General features: G+C 41.4%; 1 protein-coding gene across 1 annotated transcript in view; it reads left to right on the forward strand.

Annotated features, from left to right (window-relative positions):
- The window catches only part of LOC149179408 (uncharacterized), a 97,232-nt gene that overhangs the window by 22,351 nt on the left and 60,790 nt on the right, over positions 1 to 14,091 (forward strand). Inside the window, exon 2 of the mRNA XM_089420651.1 lies at positions 13,945 to 14,036. Coding sequence (XP_089276777.1) covers positions 13,945 to 14,036 — 92 coding nt within the window. The remainder of the gene's footprint in view (positions 1 to 13,944; positions 14,037 to 14,091) is intronic.

Here is a 14,091-nt window from a genome sequence, read left to right on the forward strand (position 1 = left end):
TGGAGCATAGCCAGGTCTTGATGGAGTTTTCTATCTCTACTATTCGCCTTAAAAGTGAGGAGAGACGCAAGGTACGGTCAGGTAGTCCACTTTCTTTTTGGATTCGGAAACGGATCCAAAAAAAATTAAAAACTGTTTCAACATTTCCATTTTTGGACCTGACATTTTCAATTTCTTCAAACGGCTCAAAAACGTTTTGAAGGCGGATCTTATGCGAATTGTACCTGTTTCCGTTTCAGAAACTCGGAACGACATTTCCGACAGTTTAGGGTGACGTTTCCAGTAACTTAGGTATATACATAAGTAGACTTCCCATATTTTGTCTTTAATGGTTTTCAATAAACAATTTTTTAATGTATTTTTTAGTAAATCGAGTCATTAAAATTAGATTGGTCTAAGTCAATATGAGTTTGAACTTCAATGGATTCCGAGTTTAAGTGAGTTTTTAAAATGTGGCATTGAAGTAGACATGAAAGACAAAGGAGGTTGGTAGGTTGTTGATGCAATATTCCTTTTACAAAAGGTTTTGACTTTGAAGATTCTTAAGAGAGTTTAGGGTACAAAAAGTAGTGATATAGTGTCATGTGAGTGGCCTCCTAGAGAACTACACCTACACTGGAGTAGGCTACACATGCACCTCATCTTCACCTTCTCCTTCAGAACAATCCTCTCTCTAAAACCTATTTAGTGCTCCTTTCCTAAAACTGGAAAATAAATCATAAATAGAAAAGCAACCCAAAATAGAACTGAACTGAAATAGGAAATTAAATTGAACTGTAATGTCTTCTCCAAATTGATGGGCCAATGGAGGATGAAATAGCCTATCCGACCGCATGGGCTATAGTCTTGATAAAAGGGTAAAAACCCAATTTTTCCTATGTTGGGGCAACATTGGGCAAACGTTGGGTCTGATGGGGCTAAAACAACTTAAATTAGGGGTTGCACCCACAACCCCTCACATTTTGGAGCCCATGGAAAGTGTATAAATAGAGAAGAGTTGAGATCAAATGAATCATCATCAATTGTGGATCAGATCATCTGTTTTCTTGAACTATAGCTTTGAGGATTTTAAGACCGCTTCTCTCCTACCAATTTCGGTGGTGAATGATTCCACCCTAGCTAGTAAACTTCTTTTCATTTTTTATCTTTCTTATTATGTTCCGGCACAATAGGGGAAATTCTTTTCTAAAGGGATCAGATTCTATGATTGAAGTTTGTGGCACTGAAATTCATCTAAGGAAGATACCTGAGTTCTCTGTGGCATATTGACGGGTTTTCTAAAGCAGACGAGGTCATTTGTAGGCAATAAAACGAAGTTTGTGGTAACAAAACATGGTTTGGGACGAGTTGTCCAAGTTCTGAGGCAAGGTGAGACCTGCCGAGGTTGATCTTGTTATGTCTTGGGCAGACCAAATGCATCTTTTGCAGATGAACGTCCTCCTGTAATGGTCCTATGAGAAACACGAAGTATCCTTCTATAGCCCTGAAGTTCCCAAGGCTCGAATCTTGTAGAGAGTAGAAGGCCAGAGAATACAACAGTCTCGAAATTGGTTGTGAAAGCACAAGAGTGGGTAATATGAAGGCAAAGATCAACTACGGACCTGAGGTAGTTTAGGAAATCATCTCGACAAAATTCGCATAAGGTCCATCAGTTTGTGGAAGTTGATCAAATCTTTGGTTAGGGTACTACTGCACTATCAAATTCATTCTAGCCAACCATTATTGAGCGTAGATTGTATTGTTGTGTGTATTTGTTGAACAATAACATTGTACAGACTTGGATTATACAGTTGTGCAGATATGTTGAACAATAACACTGTATTGTGGGTTTATTTCATTGTTGATCGAAGGATTGAATCTATTGAATGATAACTTTGCTTTGTTGAGAAAGCCAACACTATTCATGGAAGAATACATTATTTGTATTGGATTAAACTATTGTATCAAAGAAGAAATTTTGTTGAAACCTTAGTGCCCTAAGAAACCCTAGGATAAAATTACCCTAGATCATTATAATGGTATCAGAGTGAAGGCATCCTGCCAGCCTGTGAATTGTATGTGTCCAGAAGATACAAGAAACATCATAGTAAGAAGAAAGAGGAACACTCATCAGTCAACCATGGGGAATAAAACAGGACACGCAGAACAGGTTCTTGGTGTCCTACTAAATGGAATACTCCAACAGCAGCAACAAATGACCAACGTGCTAATGCAAGGACAACAATAGATGGCCTAGGTTATTGTCCCAACCATAAATGAGTTGGGTAGCCGTTGTGTGAACATAGGGAACACAGCTAGTACTAAAGGAAACAACAACCGTAGCCCTACCCTGCTCCTCCAATACTGTTGTTGTAACAAACCACCGAACAACAAATGGAAGGAGCTACAAACCACTACTCCCTCAATTTTTTAACCATAAATAGGCAGCAACCCAAGCAACAACAAAACCGAACAGACTCTTTGACAAATACTTTTGGGAGTATGCAACACTGGAAGAAAACACTCGAGTAGCCATGACTTTTTCGAGAATAAAACAACATCAGATACTAGAATAGACCTAAGGAACAACAAAATTTTGATCCGCAAGGTAAGTAAACTTATCCTCCCCTTCGTAAGAGCTTGGGTGCAAAAAATGGTCCCCTACGTTAGGCTCTGTTACCCCACCATTTTGTGGGTGATATCCCTAGATTTTTTTTTTTTTTTTAGAAGATGGTCTTCAACTGGCAGTCAACAGCCCCTTGCAGCCACCAACTAGCTCGTTGTGCCATTTCTCCGCCACCTGAGCCAACCATGTGGTCCCTCACCCATATGTCATGGTTGTATGTTTGAAGGCGGGCCTCCCAAACCTAAAGTTACGCCTTGTCATTTGCTATGGAGACTTATGGGCATGGATTAATGGGGGGATTCAGTGGAAAGAGTGGGTTAGGTTTGTGTTCTTGTCCCCTAGACCTCTTTTGGATGTTAACCTTGGACCTTAGTCCTGTGGTTTGGTTGTGTGGTCCCGCTCCCTCATCCACATATATTACTCTCCTCCCACTCATTATAACCCCATTCATCATTCCTCCCACTTGGGTCCACATTCCTCCACTGGGTCCACATAGGGTTAGCCTTCCCCTTCCCCTTGCCCACACCTTGGGTCGGGCTTGGAACGATGCCCCGGAGGTTGATGTAGATGAAAAGAAAAGTAAAAGTATGGCTGGGACAAACACATTTAGCACGTGGGCAAAAGCCAATACATGAGCTCTACCCCGTTATCATGTCCATCACCCTTTAGGGTAGGGCAGTTCATTTCCCACCATGGGTTGGGACAATCATGGGTTTCATACTCTTATCCTTTGAGCCCCGAGCAATGAATCAAAGAAAAATCATAAAAGGCAAAAGGCATATAAACAAGGGTGGAAAAATCAAGGCCGGGGCACTTCGTGTACCACGATTGCTCCCTCCTATAGATTATATACCCAAGTGTGGGCTTCCCTTTTGCTAGCTACCCTAGTACCCCAACATGTGGCCTAGGGTTGCCCCTTTTCATTCCCTACTCCATTCATTTCTTTATCACATGCCTCCACCCTTTGAAGGATGTACCTTGGACATACTATCCCCTTTAAAGGTAGAAACCACCTAGTAGGATACTTGGTTAACCCTAATTGGAGCTTGGAGATATTAACACATTCCAAAGCCCACTATGGAAGGGCATGCCATTATGAAGTGCCCACCTCTTGTCCATGGTTTGTAAGCTCTTTAACTCAATCTCCTTTGACTTTTTGTACTGGAAGGCTAGGGGACCCATTGGATCTTATGCAGGATTGTAGATGGTCTCCATTTTGGGTTTGGTCTCCCTATACGGGGTCTTAACCCTCTCGAGGGCTACATTGGCACATGTAGGGTGTTGTTGTAGTGGCTATAACCACCCTCCAAAATTTTGGCCTGCACCAATTTCGGAGCCTCCCTTGAAGAGTTTCACTTGATGATTGCACACACTTGGGTTCACTCCGTGAGCTCGTGTGAGTCTTTACATCCACCTTGCTTGTTCATTGCATTCAAGTCTCTGCATGCTAATGTCTAAGTCATGCTTGCGACCATGTTCTGGTTATGCTCAAAGTCTTCGCTTCGTATGTGCTTGTTGTGTTCGCTATGAAAGCATCTGTCGCACTCACACATGGAGTCACATTCACTGTTGCGCAAGCGTCGTCTCGATCAATGAACGATCAATCACGAGTGTCGCACTTGTCACTTACACCGTCGGTCAGTCATGTTGAACATGTGTGTTTGGATGGTTTGGTCGTTTCGTCGTCAAGTCATGCGAGTGTGTGTTCGTATGATCACCTATGCATCTTTCGATTGTTCACACACTTAGCCATTTTTTGTTAAAAGTTCTGACGACCAGACTCCCCTCTGACAGCCGGACCATCACCCTGCCATCGACTCGATCGACTGTCAACCAGAACAACGCAGAAGCACCAAGCTAGTATTTTCAAGTTGCGCTGCCCGCAAGCAATTCAATCAGCTCTCATGTTGGCCACTCAGACAGTCGGACCTGATAGTCACCCCGGGATTGACTCCCCTCAAAAATTGCGCAGAGGCCACTGACCTCACCTGCTCAACTGACTGAGGAAATTGTGCAGACAGGCCGGACAGACACCAAGTGCCTGTCCCTGTCTCCCTCAGAAAATTGCACAGTTTTCCCAGTCAGTCATCCCGACAGTCGACCAACTGTTCATCTCAGAAATTGCAGTGTTCATGAGCAGGCCTTCCGTTGCCCATCAGTCAGCTCAGCTTAGAAATTGCGCAGAGATGATCAGCAGGCCGGCCTCCCGGCCTGAGTGCAGTTTTCTTTGCAAGTAGATCCTAGCAGCAGACTTCTAGTTTCCTTTGGGATTTGCGTAGTTTTGCTGCCAGTCCCCCGGGCAGCCAACTGGCAGTTCCCTTTGGGAATTGCGCAGTTTTGGCTGCTAGTGACCCAACAGCCAACTGGTAGTTCCCTCTGGGAATTGCGCAGTTTTGGATGCTAGTCTCCCGGGCAGTTCCCTAGAAAAACTACGCAATCCCTGCCTGCTGACCCTTCATGCAACCCGACCCGTTCCTCTGGAAAATTGTGCAAATCTGGCTGTCCAGCTCCGTTGCCCATTCGTTCTGAAAAATGCGCAGAGCATGCTTGCCTTGCCTTCCAGCAGCCCGAATTGTTCCTCCCAAAATTTGCGCAATTTTGCCTCCCAGCCGAGCCAGACCTTGCAGATAGTCACTGTCAACTCAGATTGCTTGTCTCCATCTCTCAGTGACTCTTGCACAGTTTTCATCAGTAGTTGCCTGGAGCCATCATCCCGCATCACAGCCTTGCTGCCTCTCCCGGTCACCTGCATCCGAATGATCATGTGTCATGGTAGACTAGGAGGTTTTGGATTTGATGTCGTCTCGTCATGTGTCATTGCAGGTACAAGTACACCAACAAACATGGCAAGACGACGAAAGGGATGAACGAAGGGAGCACATGCAGAATGACAGGTTCACCAGCGGACGAACGAACGAAGCATGCGAAGCGAACAAGCGTGATGAACATGCTCCTTCGCGAACAGATGAGCCTGTCAAGCCTTCCAGCTTGCAAGCAAAGAACAACATGCTAAAGCTTCATCAAGCGAACCAAGGACCATCGAAGACTCCGCGCACTTCGCCATGCGGAGGTGAAGCTATGATACACCATGAAGACACCCACCACCCAGCGGCACTATAGCTCAACATGCACTTCAGCAGCAGCACGAATGTACCAACATTGTCATGTCAAGTCATGTTGAGTCACGTCATGAGTCATGTCGCTCACATCTCCACTATGGGCTTGATGTCAATTAATGTGATGTAACGTGGAAGTCCAAGAGACCGACTTGTGAACAAAGAGTCATGTAAGTCGAAGAGTCATGGAAGTCAAATGGTCATGAGGGTAGTCGAATAGCCACAAGGGTCAGTTTCACCCTTGGCTATAAATACCCCCTCATTTGTACATGCAAAGGACTTTTTCACCTCAGCTCCTCCTACATAGCCAAGGTGTGTGTTGAGAGCCATGGACCTCCATAGCTGTAGACAACACTCCATGGATATCTAGAGATGTTCAAAGATTTCTCGCGATTCACCTATTGGATGAGGAAGATGCACCCGGTTCACCATGCCCAGCTGGCCCCACAGTTGTACCATACACTTGGCAGATGACCCAGGACTTGTGTGTTGATGCGGCATCACTTACACCATCATCAGATCCCTTACAGATGGTCTACTGTCATCTTTGACCTACTTGGAGGCCCATAAGGTTATTTGTGTGCCCTCACGCCCATAGGGAGCACTATAGGTTTATTATTTGGAGAACAAGGGGCCAACTCCTTTTCCACTACTTTTGGGAGTCCTATTCATCATTGTGGCACTTGTGGACTTCATCAGGCTTCTTAGAAGGCCCAGTTACATGTATTATTGATCATTCGACCTCTTGAGAGGCTTATTCTTTTGTTTATGAGTTAGTTTGGTGGGCTTGTCACCAAAAGTTAGTTGTTTTGCATGTTATTTTATTTTAGGGGCTAATGTAGGCCCAATTAGCTAAATCGAAGTCATTAGAAATGTATAAATAGAAGTGACGAGGATTCATTTTAGCATTATCACTTGGATTTGGAACTAGTATCTCTTTAGATATTTTCGCTATCCTTCTTGGAGGACGTATTTTTGGATCATGGAATGAATTTTGATGTTTGGATAATTTTCACGTCTTGGAGCTTCTTGATGGCAAGTTTTTGGATGGTTGGATATATTGTTATACATGTAAGTATATTTTAATGCTATTCTTTCTTTCTAGTTTTGTCACATACATTGTTGCTAGGATTTCACTATACTAGGTCTTATTTGCTGCATCTCTTATGCGAAGTTGTGGAAATTTTGTTTCTGGATAGTGAATGCTTCATGTATGGGCCATGTATAATGAATGAATGTTCCTAGGGATGTCTCATTACTGAAATTCATCTTGACAAGCCACTCTCCAAGACACCATCAAGAAGACTCACGATATGGAAAATGCATCAATGAAATTTAAGGCACCTCTCAAGCCTTTCGTCCCTCAAAAAGATAAGGAGAAGAAGCCCTTCCAACGTGATTGGCCCAAAAAGGGCAAGTTGGATGAGGAAACCTGAAGCAAACTAAGGCGAAAGAAGCTTTGTTTCACTTGCAAGGAGCCATGTGAGCTAGGACATCGATTTTTAGGCAAAGGAAAGATCCACTACATTGAAGTGGTCTCTAATGATGAGGATGAAGAATGAGAACCCACCCCGAAAGATGAGCCTAGCAGCTCAGAGAAAGAACAATCCCATGAAGAAGCTAAATTAGAGGAAAAGCCACGTGAAGAGAAGAAGACCCAACCACAAGTTACGATTGCATCCCTATCAGGAACCCCCAGGTATTATACCTTAAGGATCAGGGGAGTTGTCAAGGGACAATGCATCACAGTGTTGGTTGATGGAGGAGCTACGCACAATTTCATTGATGCAACATTAGTTGCAAAGAGAGGGCTTCCCACAGAAGAGTTTGAAGGCCTTGATGTGATTGTAGCTAATGGGTACAACTTGGATTGCACATAAATGATCCCAGGTTTGAGGGTAACACTTGGTAATTATACTTTTACTAGCGATTTTTATGTAATAGATCTTGCAGATATCAATATGGTATTGGGGGTTTAGTGGTTGTATTCGTTGGGAAAGCACACTATGGACTACCAAGCGATGGAGATGGAATTTAAAGCCCCTAATGGCAGTAAAGTAGTTTTGAGAGGCATGGAAAATGGTAGCCCACAAGTTGTTTCCGCCAGAAGAATGGAGGCCATATTTAGGCATGGAGATGTAGCATATGCTGCAAAATGCATGATTACAAGCCAAAAGACACCCAACAATGGCAATCCACAATACAAAGTAGACATTCAACGAGTCCTAGACAAGCATGGCCAGGTATTTGGTGATATTCCTGCAAGGTTACCTCCTAAAATAGGATTTGAACATACTATAGAGTTGGAAGAAGGGGCCAAGCCCCTGACCACTACCCCATATCGACACCCAAAGAAATACAAGGACGAGACAGAAAAGGAAATCCAAGAATTGTTAGCGATGGGCCACCTCAAGTCTATTTGCCTTGTCAATGGTCTGGATTAAAAATAAGGATGGAACATGGAGGATTTGTATTGACTACCGGGCACTCAACAAAAAGACCATCAAGAACAAGTATCCTATCTCTAGGATTGATGAGTTACTAGATGAACTACATGGAGTAGTTTACTTTTCAAAGATTGGTCTACGATCAGGCTATCATCAAATCCGGGTTCAAGAGCAAGATGTGCCGGAGACAACATTCTGATGCCACTATGGATACTTTGAGTTTTTGGTCATGCCATTTGGTCTAACCAATGCTCCCGCCACATTCCAATCTTGCATGAATAACATCTTCAACAAGCAATTGAGGAAATTCTTACTAGTATTTTTTGACGACCTTCTCATATACAACAAGACATGGGAAGATCACTTGGGGCACTAGATGAAATTTTGAGCATAATGCAACAACAATATCTCTATGTCACAACATCAAAATGCGAATTTGGAATGATAGAGATTCTCTATCTGGGACACATAATTAGTACGAGAGGGGTGCAAGTACACCAAGAAAAGATTCAGGCAATATTGGACTGGGCAACACCCAAGAATTTGACCAAGTTGTAGGGATTTTTGGGAATTTGTAGCTATTATCGACGATTCGTCAAAGGCTTCTCTCAACTAAGTGCACCATTGACAGATTTGACAAAGAAAGGAGCATTCAAGTGGGTAGAGGAATTAGATAAAACCTTTAATAAGCTTAAAGAAGTAATGAGCTCATGTCCAGTTTTGGCCCTCCCCAACTTCAGTGAACCCTTTTTGTTAGAATGTGATGCATCAGGGGAAGGAATAGGAGAAGTGTTAATGCAAAAGGGCCATCCATTATATTCGAGAGTCGGAAACTCCAAGACACAAAGAGACTTTACTCCATATATGACAAGGAAATGCTGGCTATTATGCACGCCTTGGAAAAGTTCAAGCAATACTTGGTGGGAAACAGGTTCGTAGTGAAGACAAACCACAACAACTTGCGCCATTTCTTGGAACAAAAGGACATGAACGAACGACAACAGAAGTGGTAAGCAAGCTTCAAGCTTATGATTTTGTTATTGAATGCGTAAAAGGGAAAAAGAATATTGTGGCCAATGCACTCTCCAAAAAACCAGTAGCATGTTCTTTCGTGGAGCTCACAGAAGATTGGAGGACTTGGTGGAATATTCCAAGAACAAATTCGCTTGTGCTCTGACGAATAGACTCATCCAAGATGACAAGTACAAGATAGTTAATGATATTATTTACTGTAAGGATAGGATATACTTGGTTCCTGAATCTATGCTTAAGGATAAAATCTTGAAGGTTGCACTTGATGTACCATCAGTTGGACACCAGGGATTCTTCAAAACTGATCGATAGATCAAGGAACGATTTTCATGGAAAAGTCTCAAAGATGACGTATTAAAATACATTAAGGAATGCATGACATGCCAATAGAATAAGGTTGAGCACTCGTATCCTATAGGTTTACTCCAACCTTTACCAATTCTAGAACAAAAATGGGAAAGCATCTCAATGGACTTCATTACAGGACTACCCAAAGCACAAGGCAAAGATTGCATCTATACAGTGGTTGACAGGTTGACGAAATTTGCACATTTCTTTGCGATTCCCACTGATTACTTGGCCAAATAGGTAGCATAACTTTTCTTCAGGGAAGTTTTCAAGCTTCACAGACTACCTAAAAATATAGTCAATGATTGAGATAGCAAATTTATGGGGGCATTTTGGCAGGAACTCTTTAAGCTAGTCGGGACAAAATTAACCCAAAGTACCAACAATCATCCTCAAATAGATTGCCAAACAAAGATCGTGAACAAATGTATTGAGGGATACGTATGTAACTACGTGACTGATCAACATAAGGCATGGATCAAATGGCTATACCTCAGGGAGCATTGTTACAACACCACTTATCATTTGTCTATTGGGATGACACCTTTTAGAGCACTGTACAGTTATGATGCTCCATCCTTTCTTGACATTGTCTTTGGAGACAACAGGGCCCCATTAGCTAAAGATTGGATACAAGAAAGCCAGGATATTCTTAGGACACTCAGAGAAAACATGCAGGTTGGCCAAAATTGACAAAAGATGTACGCAAATCAACATCGATCAGAACGTAGTTTTGAGGTAGGAGACCTCGTATTTCTGAGATTGCAACCATATAGGCAATCTACACTCAAGAAAAGCGGTGCATAAATGCTGAAGCCGAGGTTTTATGGACCCTACAAAGTTCTTAAGAAAATAGGAGAAGTGGCGTATGAGTTAGAACTGCCAAAAGAAAGTAGAATTCATAATGTCTTCCATGTTTCCTGTCTCAAGAAGGTTGTCGGGCAGCAAGTCACTACTTCTATTGAACTGCCTCCTTTGGATGAAGTGGGACAATTGGAGATAATCCCATAAGTAATCATGGCAGTACGAGAGAAGAAACTAAGAGGTAGAGTAATTTAAGAATATCCTATTAGATGGAAGAATATGCAAAAAGAAGATGCCACATGGGAAGGAGAATGAGTCTTACAACACCCCAATTTGCAATTGCTTGAGGGTAAGCAATTTCGAGAAGGGGGACTGTAATGTCCTCTCCAAATTGATGGGCTAATGGAGGATGAAATAGCAAATTTGACCTCGTAGGATATAGTCTTGATAAAAGGGGTAAAAACCTGATTCTTCCTATGTTGGGGCAACATTGGGCAAAAGTTGGGTCGGTTGGGGCTTAAAAACCCTAAATTAGGGATTGCACCCACAACCCCTCACATTTTGGAGCCCATGGAAAGTCTATAAATAGAGGAGAGTTGAGATAAAATGAATCATCATCAATTGTGGATCAAAACATCTTTTTTCTTGAGCTATAGCTTTGAGGGTTTTAATACCCCTTCTCTCCTATCAATTTCGGTGGTGAAAGATTCCACCCTAGTTGGTAAACTTCTTTTCATCTTTTATCTTTCTTATTATGTTCTATAAGAGCAGGGAAAATTCCTTTCCAAAGGGATTGAATTCTATGATTGAAGTCTATGACACTGAAATTCAGCGAAGGAAGATGCCCGAGTTCTCTATGGCATATTGACAGGTTTTTTAAGGCAGTCGAGGTCTTTTATAGGCAGTAAAACAAAGTCTGTGGCAACAAAATGTGGTCTGTGACAATTTGTCCAAGTTTCGAGGCAAGGTGAGACCTCCCAAGGCTGATCTTGTGATGTCCTGGACAGACCGAATGTATCACTTGCGGATGAACATTGTCCTGTAATGGTCTTGTGAGAGATACGAAGTATCCTTCCGTAGGCCCGAAGTTCCTGAGGCTCGACTCTTGTAGCATTAGAGGACTTTTGAGGTCTAAAATGGGCCTCCTAAGGAATTATAAAATAATAGTGGAAATAATAAAATAAGATTAGATTACATCATCAAATTTTATAGGGAAAAAAGAAAAAACTAATTTTTCCACTCGTATTTTCAACTTATCTCCTTATGGGTTTACTCAAATTTTGAGTGGAAACACTCATTGGATGCAGAATTTAATTCTTTATCCAAGGAGTACCTATGTTGCATACTTTCGATGGACCCTACTACACGAAAAATGAGAAATACATGGGTACTCCTTGGATGAGGAATTAAATTTTGCCTCCAACGAGTGCAATCACGTTTTTCATGTAGCAGGGTCCATCGAAAGTATGCAACATGGGTACTCCCTGGATGAGGAATTAAATTTTGCATCCAACAAGTACTCCTGCTCGAAATTTGAGTAAAACCTTAGGGAGATAAGTTTAAAATACGAGTTGAAAAATTAGTTTTATTATTTTATTATTTTTTAATATTTTTACTTTTTTACCCCAAAAATGGTGAATCATCCCCCATTGTTGACATCATCATCTTGAATCTTGTTGGTTCTTACAAAGTTTATTTTGGCTGTACATTTTTCTTAGGAGGCCCATTTTAGACCTCAAAATTCCCCTAATGCAAATTAGAAGACCGGAGATTACAACAGTCTCGAAATTGTTGTGAAGGCACAGGAGCAGGTAATACGAAGACAGAGATCAACTGCGGACCTGAGGCAATTTAGGAAATCATCCTAACAGAATTCGCATATGGTTTATCAGTTTGTGGAAGTTGATTGGATCTCTGGTTAGGGTACGAATGCACTATCAAATTCATTCTGGCCAATCATTATTGAGCATAGATTGTACTGTTGTGTGTATCCGTTGAACAATAACATTGTACTGACTTGGATTATACGGTTGTGCGGATATGTTGAACAATAACACTGTACTGTTGGGTTGATTGTGCTGTTGATTGATGGATTAAATCTATTGAATGATAACTTTGCTATGTTGATTTTATTGCATCGTTGAGAAAGCCAGCACTGTTCATTGAAGAATACATTATTTGTATTGGATTAAACTGTTGTGTCAAAGAAGAAATTTTGTTGAAACCCTAGTGCCCTAAGAAACCCTAGGATAAAAGTACCCTAGATCATTACATGAATTGAAATCTCCTAAATCTGGAATGACAGTGAATTGAAGGTGACAAAACTGGGAAGGTCTAACACAGGTGCATGCTGAAGGCATGCATGCACCGACTACTCCCCTACTTAACTGTGCCTCCTTCACACTTTGTTGTGCACAAGAACCCAGGCAGGCTGCTAGACAGACCTACTGCTATATGAGCCTGTTGTTGTTTGCATCCAAGTCTTGCACACCTTCAAATGTACCTGCTAAACTGACAAATGTGCCCAAGACAAGAATGCTTACAGAACAAACACTAACACTCCCTCTTACCAAGGAAAGTGTTATCTGCCAAACACATGATGCTCCCTCTCCCTCTACATCTCAAACCTCCACCTGCTAGGGGCTAGATCAAATTGATGACCCCCTGCAAACCTAAAGAAACATGACACCATATCACTACTTTTTGTACTCTAAACTCTCTTAAGAATCTTCAAATTCAAAACCTTCTGTGAGAGGAATATTGCATCAAAAACCTACCAATTTCCTTTGTCCTTCATGTCTACTCCAATGCAACATTAAAATTCAGACTTAGACTCGAAATCCATTGAAGGTCAACTCAGAGCCAGTGCATGCATGTATGCATGCAGGCTGGGCACTCTAAACTAGATGCTTAGGATTAGCATAAAATCCTGGCCTTCTCTGTAAAAAGAGGCATGGTTTTCTTTGTTATTCATTCAGTTCAGTAGAGAGCAGTGAGTGATTAGAATTAGGATTTGAAGCTTCCACTGTTTCCTGTTTTCAAAGTAATAAAACTGTGATGTGATTTGAATATCGGTTTTGTTGTACTTTCTGTTATAATTTTAAGTTTGAAATGTTTCAGTTCCTAGTAAAAATCAGATTATAGTTTTGATAGTACTTTTAGTTTTCTGTATCCTATGTTGGTAGTTTAAATCAAATTTCTAGGACTGCCACGGTGTACTGCTAATTTCGACATTCTGAGTGTATGATTATGTGAAGGATGAACAAAAACAATATTACCAACAGCAATAATGCAGGCTAACTAGACTTTAACTTACGAACTGGAGATTTATTTTCAGTGTAACCATTATATATTTTATATCTGCTTTGTCACCTTTCTATGTTGCATTTGAAAATAGAAGGCTATATATTTATGCAACCTAGGGGTGGATTACAGTAACTGCTGAAAATTCATTTATATTTACATATTAAATACACGATTAACTGTTATATGGCATCTAGAGTTATTGGTTATTGATCATAATTTGATCAAATACATGTTATTGATACGAAAACAGAAGGAAGCTACATAATGATATTCTGTTTATGGACAGCTCCTGGATTAATTGAAACGATTTTGGTTCAACAGAAGCAGGTTTCTCAAGCAATCCTTTCTCGTGCTAAAGAGATGTGTGCTCAGAAAAATGTAAGTACAATGAGATCATTTTCCTGCAGGTGCAGCTATTTTATTACACTAAAAG

Source organism: Pinus tabuliformis, chromosome 4_1, assembly GCF_031772625.1.
Source record: "Pinus tabuliformis cultivar Carrire ecotype Pingquan chromosome 4_1, CPIR1, whole genome shotgun sequence".
Lineage (NCBI taxonomy): Eukaryota > Viridiplantae > Streptophyta > Pinopsida > Pinales > Pinaceae > Pinus > Pinus tabuliformis.